Source organism: Strongylocentrotus purpuratus, unplaced genomic scaffold (assembly GCF_000002235.5).
Source record: "Strongylocentrotus purpuratus isolate Spur 01 unplaced genomic scaffold, Spur_5.0 spur5_scaffold_21, whole genome shotgun sequence".
NCBI classification, from domain to species: domain Eukaryota; kingdom Metazoa; phylum Echinodermata; class Echinoidea; order Camarodonta; family Strongylocentrotidae; genus Strongylocentrotus; species Strongylocentrotus purpuratus.
Window position 1 is genome coordinate 29,168,471 of NW_022145607.1, and position 20,411 is coordinate 29,188,881.

Consider the following 20,411-nt stretch of genomic DNA (forward strand, 5'->3'; position numbering starts at 1 on the left):
ATGACCTAAGATCCAGTTCTACAATTACCAGATTTAAATCAATGTATAAAAAAAGTATTTTACAATCCATGGTTGAGTAAGTACTTCTCTTTCCCATCTTTTTTCTACTTTTATCTCTTTCTGCCCTATTTTCGCTTCCTTCTATTCTTTCTCTGTAACCTTTATGAACGTGCGTGTGTGTTGATGTACGGGTGCGTACTTGTATTATTTAAGTCCTTTACATTGTATTGTTAATTTATGTGCATTATCTTGTTATTGTTTGTTTGCAGGGCCCCGATTACAAGCAGATTTCTGCTTCTTAGGGGTCCTAACCATTATATTGTATATTGTATATTGTATTTTCATTGTAAATTGTTTTTATACTGGTTAAATAAATGAAATGAAATGAAAATGAAAAAAAAAAATCATACATATTACGGTGACGTCATGACTAGTATTAGCAACAAGCGCTTGCAATTTTAGAAATATTGATTGAACACTCACGTCACATTTTGGTAGACGTGATCATTCGTATTTTACCGGCGTGGAAAACAACGAATGGTAGGCCCTACACTTCGTAAATACGAGTCACCTATTTTACGAAACAGCGCAAAACGTGAACGTGACACGTGATACGTGATACGCGAGTGTTCGTTGCAAGCCGTTGCCCCCCCCCCCCCCCCTCCCCCCTCGGTTTGAGATTTGGTTGTTGATTTTTATCTCAACCCCTTACTTTTGTGTGTGTCTTTCTCTCTCCTTCGCACACACACCCTCACACACACACCCATCTCTCTCTCTCTTTTTCTTTCTTCCTCTCCCCCTGTCCCTCTCTGTCTCTCTCTCTCTCTCTCTCACACTCTCTTTTATACACACACACCCTGTCTCTCATGCATACCTCTCTCATTTGCGCCTCAATAGCATCGGTAGTCTTTGAATGATAATGGTCACAGGATGTCACATTGCCTTAAAAGGATGTCACATGTAGCAGTCCACATTCTAGTCCCTATTGATATAATGCTTTCTTCGTCTCACTCGGCAAGAGATATGCATTCACTCATCTGGTTCTCTGGCAAAGCCCCTCATGTGTTTTTCTTCTCGGATGGAATAGGTCTCCTAACAAAAGGCACCTTGCACATTCTACGCTCGACGCACCTTTTTCATAGAGCGCGAATCTTACAGCAAACAAATACTCATCTTATATTAACCGTAGAAATTAGACAATTTAATGCTCTATTATACGTATATGTATCATTATTTTGTCTATTTTCATTTAGACGTACTTCCTCATATTCGATGTACATGTCATTGGATTCCTAAAGTTATTAACTACAATTACTCTTAGCCTGCAAATCAGTGTGCCTCCTTCAACCTATTGTTCATAATCATTATAAAGAACTAAACAAGCAACAGATCGGAATAGAAGCATGTCGAGGCATAGCCCCCCCCCCCCACCTCTCTATCTCTCCTTCCTTCTCTCTCGCCCACGCACACACGGACAAATACACACACACGCATTATCTTCTATCTTACTCTAATAATATAACCACTTGGCCCCATGCCAAGCATGATTATGATTTGCACAATAAATAATGTTTTTAATGCCCTACTTGGCAAGAGATATTTATTTAATTGTCCGTTTGCCTAGCTACCATCAGTACTGAACAGTGGTTTCGTTTTTGAATGGAACAGAACCCTATATACACTGTTGGTCATAATGGTGGAATAATTATTTTTACCCTACTTTATGGAAGGATTTTAAAAAATTATTTATTTCTAATAGATCTAGATAATGGCATACATTCTCAGATTTTATTGAATATTAATTTGCGAATGTTTGTTTTGGGTGACTGCTAAATCATATGTGTGCTACTATGCTAATCAGCTAGGGAACCTACGTCCTTAAATCATGATTGACAGTAATGAGGATTAATGCCTCAAAAAAGGGCACTAATATAGCTGATCGACACGATTTTTATCCTGGGGCCTCACAGTAACGAGGCCATTGCTTAGCCCCTAAATCATGTCTGTACGCAGTTTTTGCTAGGGTACGCGGCCCCTTCCACAAATCCCCCAAAACGAAGAAAATGCAATAAATTGTCAAAAATTCATTGTATTTTCCCCCGGCCCCCAACAGGAAAAATTCCTCTGTCTGGCCATGCCTTGAACCATAATGCAATGCCCTACAGAGGAATTTTTCCTGTTGGGGGCCGGGGGGGGGGAATGCAATGGATTTTTGAAAATTAATTGCATTTTCTTCGTTTTGGGGGATTTGTGGAAGGGGCCTCGTACCCTAGCAAACACTGCGTACAGTCATGATTCAGGGGCTAAGCAATGGCCTCGTTACTGTGAGGCCCCAGGATAAAAATCGTGTCGATCGGCTATATATTAGTGCCCTTTTGTGACGAATTAATCCTCATTACTGTCAATTATGATTTAAGGACGTAGGTTCCCTAGCTGATTAGCATAGTAGCACACATATGATTTAGCAGTCACGCAAAACAAACACTCGCAAATTAATATTCAATAAAATCTGAGAATGTATGCCATTATCTAGATCTATTCGAAATAACTAATTTTTTTAAATCCTTCCCTAAACTGGGGTAAAAATAAATATTCCACCATTATGACCAACAGTGTAATTACCCAGAGTAACGCACGCAAACTCTCATGACTCTAGCCACATTTCATGCAGTGATGATTGACCATATTAAATGAAAGCTATTTTCCGTTATTAATTTTGGAGTGTTAATTGCGAAGGGCATTTTGCTTCTTTCTAATTACCGGTTCAATAACAGACACTAAGTTCTAGCCATTTTCCGTCTGTTCCCGTCTTTAGTACAATAATATATGTGGCATACTTAACAGGGGAACGCGGTTTTAGAACTATGCCATTTCTCTCTTCCTCTCTCTTTTTGTTCTCTCTCTTACTCTGTCTCCCTCCCGCCTCTCTCTCTCTCTCTCTCTCTCACTCTCTTTCACTCTCTCCTTGTCTTTCTCTCTCTCTTTGTTTCCCTTTCTATATCTCCCACCACCCCCTCTCTCTCACTCTGTGTGTGTGTGTCTCTTTCTTTCTTTTTGATGTGACATGATTTTGTGGCCAGGCTGTATAATATACAAAAATACTCTGCCTTGAGAGGTTCTGGTTAAAACTATGCGCAATAGGTGACTCCAATAGTACTATTTGCTGAGGGGCGCAGCCCCGAAGCAAATGGTACTTTTGGAGTCACCGAGGCCCATAGTTTAACCAGTACCTCGAATAGAAGGCATGGTATATTTGTTTTATATCCTGCATCAATTTTTTATTTATTTTTTTAATTAAAAAAATAGAACATTTTTGGGAAAAAAAATTTAGAACAAAAAAAAGGTCAATTTTTATCTAAAAAGATTTAAAATATTTTATTTTCATTAAATTAAGATTTGAAGAAAAAAAAATTGATTCAATTAAAAAAAAATTCACATTTTTTTTTCAACTCCCAAATAGTAAACCAAAATAGTACTCTCATATAGTACTTTCTAAAAATAGGTCAAATATTTTTGGTCATGTGACGAGCTCTCAACCAATCAAAAGCCAACAAATTTTTGATGCAGGATATAATAAATTTTATATACCTGATACATAGATTGTCATTCACTGATTGGTCAAAACTATATCACATGTCAAGGAGCATTTCGATCTATCAAGTATCATTACGTCAGAGGGTTTGATAGCTACTATCAAACCCCGGGATAGGACCCCTAACCCCTCCCGCGACTTAGTTGCGCACACAAATTTTTAGAGTTCTAGGCTACCGCAATCGCGCGGTTACGCGTAGCGCGTAGGAATTCAATACTCTTGCCTTGGACTTGATGTTGGATTTTTCTGGTGAGTAATTCCTCTTGATCTAGTTTTCTGTTTTTTAGTGCTAGATCTAGACCTACAGCTAGACCTAATCATGAATCAATAAAAAGGATGAGGTATATAAAACAAATATGGACTGCTCTGTAATCAGATGATGGTGGGAACTACCACTCCCTCGGTGGTGTTCACACCGGCCCTTCTATCACCCCCTCGGCTTCGCCTCGGGGGTGATAGAAGGACCGGTGTGAACACCACCTTGGGAGTGATAGTTCCCACCATCATCCTCATGAGCAGTCAATATTTGTATAATATGTTAGAGGCTGTTCAGACCGGCAGAGATAGCGCGGTGTAGCGCGCGCTAGACCGCTCTATCTCTGCGGTGTTGAAGGTTCAACGTCGTTTCGGTCCGCCCAACAGCGAGCCACGGCGAGCCAAAACGGCTTGCCACTGGAGCACCTCTTGGGGGTAGTCCACGAGAGATAGCGCGGTCTAGCCATATTTTGCCCAGGTGATTTTTTTTTTAATTTACATGTTTTTGTATACAGTACAATAACATAAAATCTTTTCGATAAAATTCCAAAACACAGGAAAAGCTTACATTAGCAAAGGAAAATCATGTACCGTATGTTGTTACATGACCTTGGAGAAGAGGGATAGAACGGACAGTCAGAGTACAAACGAAGCAATGGTTATTACAATGATTACATTTTAATAATTTAAGCTTGATTCATTTAACTGCTATCATAATATGGGGGGTAAAGACATAATACTTTACTGAATCCATTATACAAACTTGTGTTTTCTACCCAGACTACCCGGGTGCCAGTCATTAAAAATAATCTTTGACACCATTGCCCAAGTGGTACAGTATTTATTATCCCCGCATGATGATGAACATTCAAGTGTGCGCTGGGTAACGTCTAATTATCATGGGCGGATGAAGAAGAAAGATATCATGATTTCTGACCTTCCTACCAGGCAAAATTAGTCTTCCTCCCTCTCAGCCATTGATAATTCATATATGTTTTCCAACGCGCTAAGGTTTGTAACCTTTACACTATTTCGGGTTTAGACATAGATCTACGTGTACATCGAATCTGCTTTATCTCCGGTACAATTTTTTTTTTTTTTTTACATCTAGGCTCCCCAGGTCTCGGTCATTAACAATTATCTCTATGATGCAGTATCCGGCCGCGTGAACAATATAATAACAGTTTTCAAAGAAAGTAAGTTTCTGTTCTGTGTAAATAAGTCCTTCCTTGCAGGATATAGACGCTTGTGATACCACTTATCAATACGTGAATGGCAATGAACATGATTAAAGGAAGTAAAAGGCTACATCATTGATCTTTTTAAAGTACCATTATTAACAACCGGGATAAAGCAAAGGGGTGTAGGAGGTAATTTGTTTTAAGAACAGTTCGTGTGTGAATATAATACAATCTTTCTGATAAAATACGTCTGCAATCTCATAACTTAACTATTTGAGAGATAATAGAACGTATCTCACTTTCTTTTTCACTAACAGTTTTAGTCGTATTCAGGAGGAAGGGTTTTTTTTTCTAGAGACGTACCAATTTGTCAAACAATATTTGGTAGTAATTCGGCAAATAGGGTGTATCTTAAAGAATTACAAACACACGCCCTTTTTCCGAATTTACAGCCGACCATTATTTTATACGCCCTTTTGCCTGACCGACAATTGCTCTGTGAGGACAAAAATGTGTTATTTTCCAACTGTTTAGTTGTTAATAGGATATCGTGGTTCAACTATAGCCTGTATCTTTCTGTAATGATGTGTATCATATATTTCAGTACAAATTGAGCACGAAGAGAATTGTGAATAGATAGTAAGAATCATTTGAAGAAGAAAAAAAGTCTTTTCAACTATAGGATGCGCTCTCCCGCTTAAGCGGTGTTACTTTGATAAGAGGGCGTATCTTACTTACACCCATTTCCCCTCAAAGATGTTTCTGTTGGCCAAAAGGATTTATCTTTAGTTACATCCAGGAGTAAACACCTTGGATACTAATTTGAGAAACTAGCTGGTTATTTTGTCTGAAGGATAATGTTGTCCACGTAACAATCATTTCCGATGAGTGTCAACGTATGTTGGGACATTTAAAGACAAAACAACCATAGAAATATAAACATATGCTCTCACACAGGATAAAGTTCACTTTAAAACAATCGTGGAAGTTAGAAATGCGAAGAGAGATTATATTCTTGTATGTCCCGGAAATATTTTATCCCAATATTTATGAAGTCGGGGAAACAGTGCATTCGTTGTTACAGTGTTAAATAGTTACAAACAGTACGTACATACTCAAATCATACATATTACGGTGACGTCATGACTAGTATTAGCAACAAGCACTTGCAATTTTAGAAATATTGATTGAACACTCACGTCACGTTTTAGTAGACGTGATCATTCGTGTTTTACTGGCGTGGAAAACAACGAATAGTAGGCCCTACACTTCGAAAATAAGAGTCACCTATTTTACGAAACAGCGCAAAACGTGAACGTGACACGTGATACGTGATACGTGAGTGTTCGTTGCAAACCGTTGCCCCCCCCCCTCGGTTTGAGATTTGGTTGTTGATTTTTATCTCAACCCCTTACTTTTGTGTGTGTCTTTCTCTCTCCTTCGCACACACACCCTCACACACACACACACACACACTCATCTCTCTCTCTCTTTCTTTCTTCCTCTCCCTCTGTCCCCCTCTGTCTCTCTCTCTCTCTCTCTCTCTCACACTCTCTTTTATACACACACACCCTGTCTCTCATGCATACCTCTCTCATTTGCGCCTCAATAGCATCGGTAGTCTTTGAATGATAATGGTCACAGGATGTCACATTGCCTTAAAAGGATGTCACATGTAGCAGTCCACGTTCTCGTCCCTATTGATATAATGCTTTCTTCGTCTCACTCGGCAAGAGATATGCATTCACTCATCTGGTTCTCTGGCAAAGCCCCTCGTGTGTTTTTCTTCTCGGATGGAAAAGGTCTCCTAACAAAAGGCACCTTGCACATTCTACGCTCGACGCACCTTTTTCATAGAGCGCGAATCTTACAGCAAACAAATACTCATCTTATATTAACCGTAGAAATTAGACAATTTAATGCTCTATTATACGTAAATGTATCATTATTTTGTCTATTTTCATTTAGACGTACTTCCTCATATTCGATGTACATGTCATTGGATTCAGTTCCTAAAGTTATCAACTACAATTACTCTAAGCCTGCAAATCAGTGTGCCTCCTTCAACCTAGTGTTCGTAATCATTATCAAGAACTAAACAAGAAACCTATCGGATTAAAGCATGTCGAGGCATAGCCCCCCCCCCCCACTCTCTATCTCTCTCTCTCTCTCTCCTTCTCTCTCCTTCTCTCTCGCCCACGCACACACGGACAAATACACACACAAGCATTATCTTCTCTCTCACTCTAATACTGTACTATTCTTTTTGGCCCCATGCCAAGCATGATTATGATTTGCACAATAACTAATGTTATGTATGACCTACTTGGCAAGAGATATTTATTTAATTGTCCGTTTGCCTACTTACCATAAGTTCTGAACAGTGGTTTCGTTTTGGAATGGAACAGAACCCTTATAATTATAATTACCCAGAGTTAACACACGCATAGTCTCAGGACTCTAGCCACATTTCATGCAGTTGTGATTGACCATATTAAATGAAAGCTATTTTCCGTTTTTAATCTTGGAATTTTAATTGCGAAGGACATTTTGCTACTTTCTAATTACCGTTTCATTAACAGACACTAAGTTCTAGTCAGTTTCCGTATGTTACCGTCTAAAGTGCAATTATATATGTAGCATACTTTACAGGGGAACGCGGTTTTAGAACCATTTCATTTCTCTCTTCCTCTCTCTTTTCGTTCTCTCTCTTTGTCTGTCTCCCTCCCGCCTCTCTCTCTCTCTCTCTTTTACTCTCTCTCCTTCTCTCTCTCTCTCTCTCTCTCTCTGTCTTCTCTATCTCCCACCACCACCCCTCTCTCTCTCTCACTCTCTGTGTGTGTCTCTTTCTTTCTTTTTGATGTGACATGATTTTGTGGCATGGCTGTATAATAAATTATATGAAAGTAAGTTTTAACGATTAAGACCGCTTGTTAGCAGGATTTGCATGTACGGATATTTCGGTTACATGTCGGTTTTACGAAAAGTCATTATTCTGGAAGGTTGGACATTATTAAGTTTGTAGTGGGATTCATAATTCCTATTATGAAGAAAAAATATTTTATGAAGAACAAATTTAGTTGTATGTTGAAAGGCAGGTCCGGGTAAATGACCGAGCAATCCAGTTGTCCAAGAAGACTTGAAAGAGATGAAAACGAGAAAAGACGAATATAATAGAAGGAGTATCAAATGAAAAGGGAGAAAAGAAAGGAAATTAGGAGGTGGGGGGGGGGGGCTGAGCAGAGGATGAGGCGGTTTATAGACAGATTGAAATACAAATACCCCCCCCCCCCCTGCACGGTCCCACATACAGGAACTATATTCTTTTATATACCTCACTTAAGAAATCCAGCCATCTGATTGGTCGAAATTGCATTCATAAACTTTAACTATTTCTGTAAAATTCCCAGTAACCATGGTTACCGGGAAAAAAGTTCAGTCTCCATGGTTACCCCATAGGTTTACATGTTAACAAATGGTCTGAGCGATCGAGGATACCGTACGTGTGCGAAAAATTGATCGGTTATTTCAATACAATTGAATCTCGATCGATCTTACCGACAATTCAAAGATTCGACAGATTCAAAAGTATTAGTCACTGCTAATTTAGTAAGTATATATATTCGAAAGGGGTCTACTAGTTGTTATCCAAATATCTCCCAGTTCACTGATTTCTGCTGTTTCTTCAAATCTGTCATACAGCATCTGGATGTCACCATGCCTGTGTCTGTCGGTGAGTAGCGTGTCAGGATCGGCACGTTTACACGTTGGCGGAAGAAAGAATATGACTACAATTACTTTTGGAGTAAACTTGTCAACTTGATCAAAAAAGCCAAGAATGTTCAGTCACCTGAAGAAAACAACTCAGAATGTAACACTTCGCCTCGCACTCCTCAGACTCGGTCACAATGTGACGGTCCTGAGTGTGATGATGTCAAGGAGAGTGGATCCTCATGTGATGTAAAAAGCCCCGGACCTAACGAGGTTTCTCACTCTGAGTCTTCGTGTGCTGAAAACAGTAGCTCTCCAACAGCAAATGAGACCAACCCTGTCCGTGATACCACTGACGTTCAGAACCCAGTTACCCGACCCTGTGTAGAAGACGAATTGGACAATAGACATATAACCATCAATCTAGTGTCACATGAATACCACCCTAATTCCGCCCAAATAATTGAACCACCTGAAGTTGTCCCATCAGAATCGTACTCACATGTACCTGCAGCCATCGGAGTTGAGACAGATCATATCCAAATAGACGAGGAGGATGCATCAACCTCTGCGCGGTCAGTGAAAGAGGACCAATCATCAGGCTTGTCACCTAAACTAAGGCAAGATACAACTAGAAACACCGAGCAAACAACACCATCTATCAGGGTATGATTGATATTTATATATATTTCCCAGAACAACCCCTTTCCCATTATAACAAAAAAAGACAGACGAAGAAGAAAACAAATATGAGAAATATAAATAATAACAACAACTGCATACAATTCTTCTTGCACATATTTTTTTTTAATAGGACACGGAAACTTGCAAAATTAGAGCTATACAAAATGTTTTATAAAAGACAGTTTGATTGTTTCAATTTGCTATGGATTGTTATGATTTGACGTTATTTGCACTATAATCAGTGGTAAAAGTGCCCTTTACCCTTTCACGGAATTCTTATTCTCACCCGAATCAACATGTATATTTTGACAAATAACGTCTAATTATTCTTTTGAAAATTGTCTTCTGCCCATCAATGTCATTAAGGAATTAACGGAATACCATGAAACATTTTGTCCAATGACTACATGGACACCATTCTATCACCTGTCAGTGATGTTAGAAATGTTAAAATAAATTAGAAACCATTGATTAAAAAAAACCGCCAGAAATACAATGTGGCACTAGGATACTATCTCAGTATGGCTTGTTCATAGTTTGCAGAGTTAAAAGTGTGTTCTCTATTCGTAATTTTCTCTTCGTTCTTAGGAAGTAACGGAAAACCACGGATCACCGACCTATCCGTCCCCCTATCAGGGACAACCACTAGTGAAGCAGATGCAATCAAAGGAAATGACCGTCCAGACATGACCAACATACTCCTATTGAGATCCGGTGACGTAGAACGAAACCCTGGTCCAAATGATAAGTAAGCAGCATGAAAGAGCATCTTTGGAACGTTAAAATACTTTTTTTTTTTAAATTAAACTGAGCTCTAATCCGAGTCTACGATTACGTTTAAATGAAGGACAACTTAATAAGGCTAATTGTCTTTGTTAAACCCGATTCTGAACAAAACCTTTAATCCACCATCAGGTTCAATTCGTGATTAGTAGAATACAGGTCATTGAGTTTGCTGGTAAAAATAATCTTTGGATTCGAAAAATGGAACCAAAAGGGAAGACGTTTTCCATATTCTCGTTATGTTTGACAGGTAGATGTCGTAATATTTGTACAGTATTTGTCTAGTACTTGCATTACAGGTGACGATATCAATTAATATTTATAATTCAATGCAGTAAAACACTGTATTCGCAAGTCAAAGGAGCAAGACAAAAGTACTCTTAATATAAACTTTCACAAATATCTATGAGCGCTTTATGAAATTAATCATTTTTCTTATGTCTATAATTTAGCTCTGGCAGTCTGACCGAGCTCGAGTTCTATCTCCTTGCCGAAGGTATAGATCCCTCAGATTTTAGGAAGGTCGGACTGGCTTTAGGATTCACTGAGGCTAAACTAAGTCAGTTTGAGAAGGACAAGCTGGGCAACTCCATGCTAGCTACCTATCAGATGCTTTGCGAATGGCGGAAGACAGTACGTGAAAGTGAGGCGAGGGAGACATTGGTCGACACGTTAGAAAGCATTAAGCTGGTACAGCTTGCTGATAGTGTACGAACAGGTAATAATGATAATAGTGGGTTCATGATTGTAAAGCGCTCATGTCTGTATAACTTGACATTCCTGGCGCTCTACAATTTATGATCCTGGCTCTTAAATAGCAAGGTTGCCATTACAGCAACTGTAAAGTTCGAGTCCCGCCATGGCCTTAATTTCTTAAGTACATTCACCAACTAGATGAATGGGTGCCGCGGGCAGGAATTAATTCCTTGAAATGCTAGAGCACCATAATGGCAGCCATGTTAAACACGATGTAATTATTGTCTAGTGTGTAAAGTTAGACATGAGCGCTATACAAGAATCTATATTATTTAGCACTGTATGCTAAATCTATTAGTACCACTGCGTATTCCATTTAAACATAGCAGCAAAGTGAGGAGTCTTGGAATATTGGAATATTTAACATTTATTTTAAGGGAGCAGTGTGTCCTCACTTTTTTTGGATACTGCATAATAATGTATATAATATACATATACATGTACATATACGTATATATATATATATACATTTTATTTAAAGAGATAAAGAGAGAGGGGGGCAATTCAAGGGTAATTTCTTTCATGCATCACTGACCTAAATATAGTTTCATTAGAGAAATGTATCACGTTAGTAGCGCCACTAGAGTTTGGATCAGACTAAATATGTAAGCAAATTCCAAAATACGCGGTAACGTATGGGACCAAATGCCTTCGATTGTCATATTCATCCATATGGATAAACAGTTACAAAAGAGGAATCTCCGTCTAGCAAAACAGGGAAATAGAACGTGTTTTGATAGATGCATTTTATTAGTTCATAGATTATACGAATAATAATCCAGGGGCGTAGCTTTTGAAACTAGAAATCGTTTTTATCTTCTTTAGTATAAAATGCACACGATCATGCATATTTAATATGACGCTTACCGCAAGCTTTGCTCAATAGAATATTGTATAAAACCCGACCAGATAACCAGAAAGGCCTTACATCTTAGCATCGACCCGAGTAACCTTTCCCTGTGGCAGTGACATCAGGGCACGATGTCAATCCAGTAATCAATGTGACAGCCCCTATCTAGGAAATAAATGATTTCTCAGCGATTGATCATAATCCACAAGCAAATTTAAATTGAGATGTGGGAATTTACGTATATTGATATAACATTTCTGTGATGTATGGTTAATGTACTTTGGGGGGAGGATTGCTCTTTTTTATATTGTTTTATCTTTAAACACAACGTTTTTGTCTAGTAACTTTAGAAACAACTTTCTTTACCATCTCATCACAGGTCAGGTCGGTGATCACATACCCTCCATGACAGAGGAGGAAATCCAACGGGTTGCTGAAGAGGTCAAACGCTATTATGAAATTAATCTCTGTCAGATTCAAGCTAATCCACTGAACACCGAGCTTACCGTTAAATTAGAACAGATCTTCACCAATCTAACGTTAATGGAAGAAGACAAAGGTACCAAGCACAAAACACCGCTTCTATACGATGACCTCCTCAAGACGAAAGTTAACGGGAACTATCCTAAACGCTTGTTGGTTGAAGGTGAAGGTGGTGTAGGGAAAACCACTTTCTGCGCCAAGATCGCTTGGGACTGGATCCACGGAAAAGGATATCAAGATTTCAAACTGGTTCTTGTCGTCCTCCTTCGCGAAGCAGAGGACAAGACTGTGGGAGAGATAGTGAAGACGTATCTTTCTGACAACAATCCGGTCACAGCTAAGCAGCTAGACAAGCACATCCTCTCAAATTCGGATGAAGTCTTTCTTGTCCTGGACGGCCTAGATGAGTCTACTGTCGATCTTAACAGCAATCAGCAAGTCGCCCGGATCACTTCCAATCGTCTGTTCAATTCAGGGACAGTACTAATAACATCGCGACAATGGAGATCAGATGAGATTAGGAAGAATGCCAATCTCAGAAAGGTGTTTGCTTTCATTGCTGTGGAAGGTTTCTCTGTTGAAAACCTCTCTTCCTACATCACCAAGTTCTTTCATCCAGACACAGCTTCCTCTGAAGATCTAAACCTATTCATATCAAACAACGATGTGATCAGAGAGAACATGGCCCCCTATCCCATATACACAGCCATGCTGTGCATAATGTGGAAAGAATTTGATGGAGAGCGCCGAGAGGCAATGTCCAAGCTGCAAACATTCTCCCAGCTATTTGATGAGATGATCCACTTTTTGGTTGATCATTACCTATCGAAGCACATTCCATCTCCAGGTATTGTTGAAGGCAAATTAAGGGAACATCGTTCAGATATTCGTCATCACCTACTTCAGATTGGCCGCGTTGCCTTCCAGGGTCTTCTGGAAAGACGGTTGGTATTCACAGAAGAAGAGTTTCAAAGCTGTCCAGAGTCTATAGATGTAGGTTGCAAAGTTGGTGCGCTCACCAGAGAAAAGAAAGTTCTTCCGAGGCGAGACAGAAGAACTAATCCAAATTTAGCAGTTCAATCGGTGCAGTTCCCTCATAAGCTCTTCCAGGAATATCTATCAGGAATTTATCTTGCATCTCTTTACAACTCAAACCGTAATGAGTATGACGGGTTGGTGGCGAAAATCATAACTAAAGCAAGAGAATACCGCTACCTCCTGTACTTCACCTCGGCCCAGCAGAAGGAGATCGGATTGGATATCGTATCACATCTCACAGCAGGAAAAAGAAAGCGTAGACATGATGATGACTTCGTCGTAGATGTAGCATACGAGAGCCAAGACCAAACAGTGGCCAAAGCAGTGGCGGATCATCTCTCTTCTGAGTCCAGCAAGACACTGAAGATCACTGAGGAGATGCAGGCACACACAGTATCAGGGCATATCTTCATCATGAATCATCGTGAAGTGGTAAGGAAAGAAACGTCGAATTTTTGCAACTTAGACTTAGGATAACGTCGTTTGGTTTGAACACTTAACTGTATACATATACCCTGTATACTAACGATGCGCAACGCGTTCTGTATAAACTTCTCTTCACCCAAATGTTGAAAAGAAGCTTGATACAATCAATTTTCTTGATGCATGTTCTATGGATCTAGTGTGGGTGCAACTCTGATTATCATTTTTTATCTGAAAATTGCAATGTACACGAATTTTGTTTCACTATTATTATCTACAAGAGTTAATAAGTATTAGGATTTAAGTCTTTTAATAGGAGTTGCGATTTATTGTTATTGTAGCACAACCGATCTTGTGTGTATTTGCAATGAAATCTTGTTTAATAATATAACACTTTTAATATCACGAACTCCAATAGGATTTGCACGTGCATACTGTTCAAACCAGTAGGATAAAAAGCCAACTTGAATTATTATGAGATAACGTACAGAACTCAGTAAAGTTTACATTTGGTAGGATCAGAATAATTCCTTTCAAATGCAAAGTGTTATTTTAAAGTTATTTGATGTTCTTCGTGAAATATAGATTTTTGAAAGCAGAATAAAAACCAAAGGGAAATGGAAGGAAAAAAAACATATAAACAAAATCAGTTTCTATTAAGGTGACTAATAAGGATAATATGGTATTATTTTTATGATTTACGTTTCTAGCCTCACAATATTATTTGTGTTCATGTACATTGTAGGATCATCTGACTATTGAGAAGACATGTGGACGGACGGCTTCAGAGGACCTGGCTGAATACATGTGCTCATCACGTACACTGAGATCTGTGACGATCAGTCGTACTATGCATGATGTCTTCTACTCGGTGCTTGTGAATAAAGCAGTCGATTCCAAGGTCAGTATACATGTGTATTATCCACGTCCTGGTATATTTGGTACATCTTACTTTTAAAAGAAATGGATGCCATATTCAGTCAGGATAATAATTTGTCCGGTGTCATAAGATTAAATTAGGAGAATACTGGAAAATAGAGGTTTGTTTTTAGAAAAATAAATTTCAATTTCAGACTTTATCCTTTATTTAAGTACACACAAAAAGAAAAATACTCCATTAAACTATTTATATAGTACTTCTGTTTAAGCTCGTGGGTTTCCACCCCCAAAAATCTTCATCTTTGCTCGCTCTGATCATGATAGTTAATGATAGTTCATGATAGTTAAAATTTACTGTTACTTTGTATATTTTGATTTTTATATTGCGAAATAAAATTGAATTGAATTGAATTGAATGATGACCCAATTTTTCCCTAGTACACTGTTGGTTATTATGGTGGAATTATTATTTTAACCCTAAGTTATGGAATGATTTTGACAATGGGTTATTCCTCATAGAGCTAGGTAATAGTATACTCTCTCAGATTTTATTGAATAATAATGTGTTAGTGTTTGTTTTGCGAGACTGCTAAAGCATGTGTGTGCTACTATGATAATCAACTAGGGGACCTACGTCCTGAAGTCATAACTGACAGTAATGAGGATTAATGCCTGATAAAAAGGCACTTATATAGCACATCGACACGGTTTTAATCCTGGGGGCTCACAGTAACGAGGCCATTGCTTAGCTACTGAAACATGACTATACGCAGCGGGGGCTAGGGTACGTCGCCGCCACCACAAATACAAAAACAAAAAAAATGCAATAACCTATCAATAATTCATTGCATTTTGTCCCGGTCCCCAACATACAAAAATCCTCTATGTGGGCATGCCTTGAACCATAATACATTGCCCTACAGAGGAATTATTGATGATTTATTGCACTTTCTTTGTTTTGTGTATTTGTGGGGGCGGCGACGAACCCTAGCCCCGCTGCGTACAGTCATGATTCAGTGGCTAAGCAAAGGCCTCGTTATTGTGAGGCCCCATAATAAAAACCGTGTCGATCAGCTATATAAGTGCCCTTTTGTGAGGCATTAATCATCATTACTGTCAGTTATGACTTAAGGACGTAGGTCCCCTAGTTGATTAACATAGTAGCACACACATGCTTTAGCAGTCTCGCAAAACAAACACTCGCAAATTTGTATTCAATAAAATCTGAGAATGTATACTATTATTTAGATCTATTAGGAATAAATCATTGTCTTGAGGAGTTAATTTGTTCTTTATCTTCATATATTATCGATTTAATGTTTTACTTTTATTATTATTTTTACTATTTTACGTATCGTATTTCCAATTTCTCTCATTGATGTGGAACGAGTCATTTCCTTACATAAGGCGATCAAATAGTCTCGTTTGGCTTGTCTTTCGTGCTTTTGCTTTCTTTTTCAAGTAATCTTCTACGTATTCTTCAGTTTTTCTTTTCTCTGCTAAATATCTTAAGTGATTGCTTTCTTTTATACTTGGTAAATATTTTGTACCACTGTTGTGAATTCGGGCCTCCTTGTTTCACCAAGAATAAGGAATTTGTCTTTGTGTTGATTTCCCCTTTCCTGGACGTATCATTGTGATATTCAAATTTTCTACAAATATAAATTACGCTTCTTCTATATTGTGATCGCCTATAAATTTATTTATTCATGATTTTTTTTTCGAATTGATATTAGCAAGTGTCCAATTTTATTTCTTCCGGATCAATCTTTTGAAGATTATTTTGATTTCCTATTTTTATCAATAATGGAAAATCACGTCTTAAAGTTGTAAATTCTACATTCCAAGATATCTCATGTGAAAGATTTTGTAGATGAAAAGCATAAAACTAATGATGAACGCTTCGTCGCTCCGTGGATAATTCTTCATAATTCCTTCATAATTGTTGATATCAAAATGTTCGTTTTCCAACGACCAATTTGTGTGCATACTAAACAAAAAGGCGCGCCTCGGGGTGTAGCAGCGGAGGCAAATTTCCCTTGAGCGTATGGAAACAGCCAGTCCTCTCGTAGCAGTCGATTTTTCTATAATATAACATATTCTTAATTCCATATGGCAATACGGAATGCGACGGGAATGCTGATGGAGAGACGTCCATTTAAATTATGAATGCCGATGAGAATACATTTTTTCAATTTTAACTTAACCTAGAAAAATGAACAATCGAATCCCTTCATCTTTTCCTATTCCTTTGAAAACCGCAAAGTGTTTCATGTTATTTGTTTTCACACTTTTATGTTATGTAAAATCACATTTTTAAAATACTATTTCAATCAAATTTCAAAATAACCTTTTGCATTATAAATGAATGAGGATGGTGACTGTATCAAGATGTAAAGTTTAAAAACATGTTCAAGTCGAGTAATGTCAGCAATTGTTTATCCAACATAATGCTACAATTATATGAGATTCGGATTTTGGACGCTCAATATGTGGACTCCCCCCCCCCCCCCATGGAAGTGCTGATGGAGTGACGGCTATTTATTAAGAAGTGCTCATGATACAAAATATATGAATTTAAAACCTAAAAAATGAAAAATCGAATCATTTCGTTCCCGTTGTTGTGATTGTGTTTTCCATCGGAAACTGCAAAATATTTCTGAGTCTATTTTCACACATTTGTGTTACGTTATTATGAAATAAAGATTTTCAAAGTAATATCTCTATCAAATAATGTGTAAAAGTAACGTATTGCTTGTGTTAGTGAATGAGGGTGGCGACTGTTTCATCATGTAATGTTAGATATAATTCAGTATAGTAATGTCAGCAATTGTTTATCCAACATGTTGTCGTATTATTACAACAGATTGAGACTCTGGACATCCGCTCTGGTGATCTCAGTGATCGTCCCGATGCATCGAGTGATCTCGCTCAGTTCATCTGTAAGATGCCTCATCTAAAGAACCTGACATTCGGTGATTCCTGTCACGATGACTACTACTCAACATTATCAGCGATGGCATCATCAGTAGAGGTATTAGTTCGGTCATATATTTTAGGACTCTAAGAAAATCACTACATACTTGTTATACTTGAAGTGTACCCTTTTCTATATTGTCAAACGCAAGTGTACGAATCCACTCTCCCATTTAGTATACCATTGAGAGGTAGCAGGGAGGAAAAGTTGAATGTTTATGGACGTGGAAGTGAACAGTGAACTTTCTGCCATAATACAAAAATCACACTGAAGATTTTATCATGGATGGTGAATAATATATGATAAACCATATTTTTAATTTCATATGACAATTCGGAAAGCGACGGGAATGCTGACGTAGAGACGTCTATTGTAATTGTGAATGCCGATGAGACTAAATTATTTAAATTTAGAAACCTACACAAATGAAAAATAGAATCCCTTCGTCTCTTCTATCCCTTTTGAAACCGTAAAAAGTTCCATGTTTATTTGTTTCACACTTTTATGTTATGTAAAATCAGATTTTCAAAGTACTATTGCAATCAAATTTCAGAATAACGTTTCGCATTATAAAGGAACGATGATGGCAATTGTATCAAGATGTAAAGTGTAAAAACATGTTCAGTCAGCATTTGTTTATCCAACAAAATGCTACAATTATATCAGATTGGGACTTTGGACACTCAATATGTGGACCCCTCCCCCCCCCCCCTATGGAAGTGCTGATGAAGTGACGGCTATTTTGATTAAGAATTGCTCATGATACAAAAAATATGCATTTAAATCCTACAAAATGACAAATCGAATCATTTCGTTCCCGTTGTTGTGATTGTGTTTTCCATTGGAAACTGCCAAATATTCTGAGTCTATTTTCACATATTTGTGTTACGTTATTATGAAATAAAGATTTTCAAAGTAATATCTCTAGCAAATAGATTGTAAATGTAACGTATTGATTTTGTAAGTGAATGAGGTTGGCGACTGTATCATCATGTAATGTTAGATATTCTTCAGTATATTAATGTCAGCAATTGTTTATCCAACATCATGTCGTATTATAACAACAGATTGAGACTCTGGACATCCGCTCTGGTGATCTCAGGAAATGTACCGATGCATCAAGTAATCTCGCTCAGTTCATCTGTAAGATGCCTCGTCTGATGAACCTGACACTCCGCGGTCAGTATCACGAAGACTTCTACTCAACATCATCGGCGATGGCATCAACTGCAAAGGTATTGATTTGGTCCTATATTTTAGGATTTAAGAAAATCACTTAATATTTGTTATACTTCAAGTGTGCCCTTTTCTGTATAGTCGCAAGGAAGTGGATTATTTTACTCTCGCAATTGGTACACAGTTGAGAGGAAGCAGGTAGGACAAATTAAATGTTCATGGACGTGGAAGCGAAAAATAAACTTTCCGTCATAATACAAAGACATACTGAAGATCATCAGATTGATAACGATTAACATATACCGTATTTTACATTTTATATGACAATTCGGAATGCTACAGGAATGCTGCTGGAGAGACGTCCATTTAAATTGTGAATGATGATGAAACTTAATATTTTAATTTAAAAACCTAAAAAAATAAAAAAAAATTGAATCCCTTTGTCTCTTCTATCCCTTTGAAACCGCAAAAAGTTCAATATTTATTTGTTTTCACACTTTTATGTTATGTAAAATCAGATTTTCAAAGTACTTTTGCAATCAAATTTCAGAATGACGTTTTGCTTTGTGAATGAATGATGATGGCAACTGTATCAAGATGTAAAGTGTAAAAACATGTTCAAGTCGAGTAATGTCAGCAATTTTGTATCCAACATAAATGCTACAACATCAGATTGGGACTTTGGACACTCAATATGTGGACCCCCCCCCCCCCTATGGAAGTGCTAATGGAGTGACGGCTATTTTAATTAAGAATCGCCGATGATATAAGAAATATGTGAATTCAAAACCTACCCACAAAAATAAAATCTAATCATTTCTTTCCCGTTGTTGCGATTACGTTTCCCATCGGAAACTGCCAAATGTTCCGTGTCTATTTTTCACACATTTGTGTTACGTTATTATGAAAAATGATTTTTAAAGTAATATCTCTATCAAATAAATTGTAAGAGTAACGTATTTCTTTTGTACGTGAATGAGGTTGGCGACTGTATCATCATGTAATGATAGACACAATACAGTATAGTAATGTCAGCAATTGTTTATCTAACATCATGTCGTACTATTACAACAGATTGAGACTCTGGACATCCCCTCTGATGATCTCCGTGAACGTCCCAATGCATCGCGTAAACTCGCTCAGTTCATCTGTAAGATGCCTCATCTGAAGAACCTGACACTCAATAGGGGGTACGAGGTCTTTCTTCACGATGACTTCTACTCAACATTATCGGAAATGGCATCATCAGCAAAGGTATGGATTCGGTGATACATTTTAGGACTCTAAGAAAATTACTACATATTTGTTATACTAAAAGTGTACCCTTTCCTATATTGTCAAACGCAAGTGTACGATTTTACTCTCGTAATTGTTAAGATGAAGCAGGTAGGAAAAGTTAAATGTTCATGGACGTGGATACGAAAAGTGAACTTTCTGTCATAATACAAAAACAGTCTGAAGATTTCAACAATGCTGGTGACTAGTATATTATATAACATATTCTTAATTCCATATGATAATTCGAAATGCTACGGGAATGCTGATGGAGAGACGTCCATTTAAATTGTGAATGCCAATGAGACTAAATTATTTCAATTTAAAAACCTTCAAAAATGAAAAATC

The 20,411-nt window shown here is 37.7% G+C and overlaps 1 protein-coding gene across 1 annotated transcript in view; it reads left to right on the forward strand.

Annotated features, from left to right (window-relative positions):
* LOC105437699 overlaps positions 1-20,057 on the forward strand; it is a 30,776-nt gene extending 10,719 nt beyond the window's left edge. The window contains exons 2-9 of the mRNA XM_030994312.1: positions 8,731-9,405; positions 10,012-10,171; positions 10,659-10,924; positions 12,192-13,765; positions 14,502-14,657; positions 17,502-17,669; positions 18,680-18,847; positions 19,863-20,057. Of these exons, the coding sequence (XP_030850172.1) occupies positions 10,110-10,171; positions 10,659-10,924; positions 12,192-13,765; positions 14,502-14,657; positions 17,502-17,669; positions 18,680-18,847; positions 19,863-20,057 (2,589 nt within the window). The 5' untranslated portion in view covers positions 8,731-9,405; positions 10,012-10,109. The remainder of the gene's footprint in view (positions 1-8,730; positions 9,406-10,011; positions 10,172-10,658; positions 10,925-12,191; positions 13,766-14,501; positions 14,658-17,501; positions 17,670-18,679; positions 18,848-19,862) is intronic.
* The last annotated feature ends 354 nt before the right edge of the window (positions 20,058-20,411 follow it).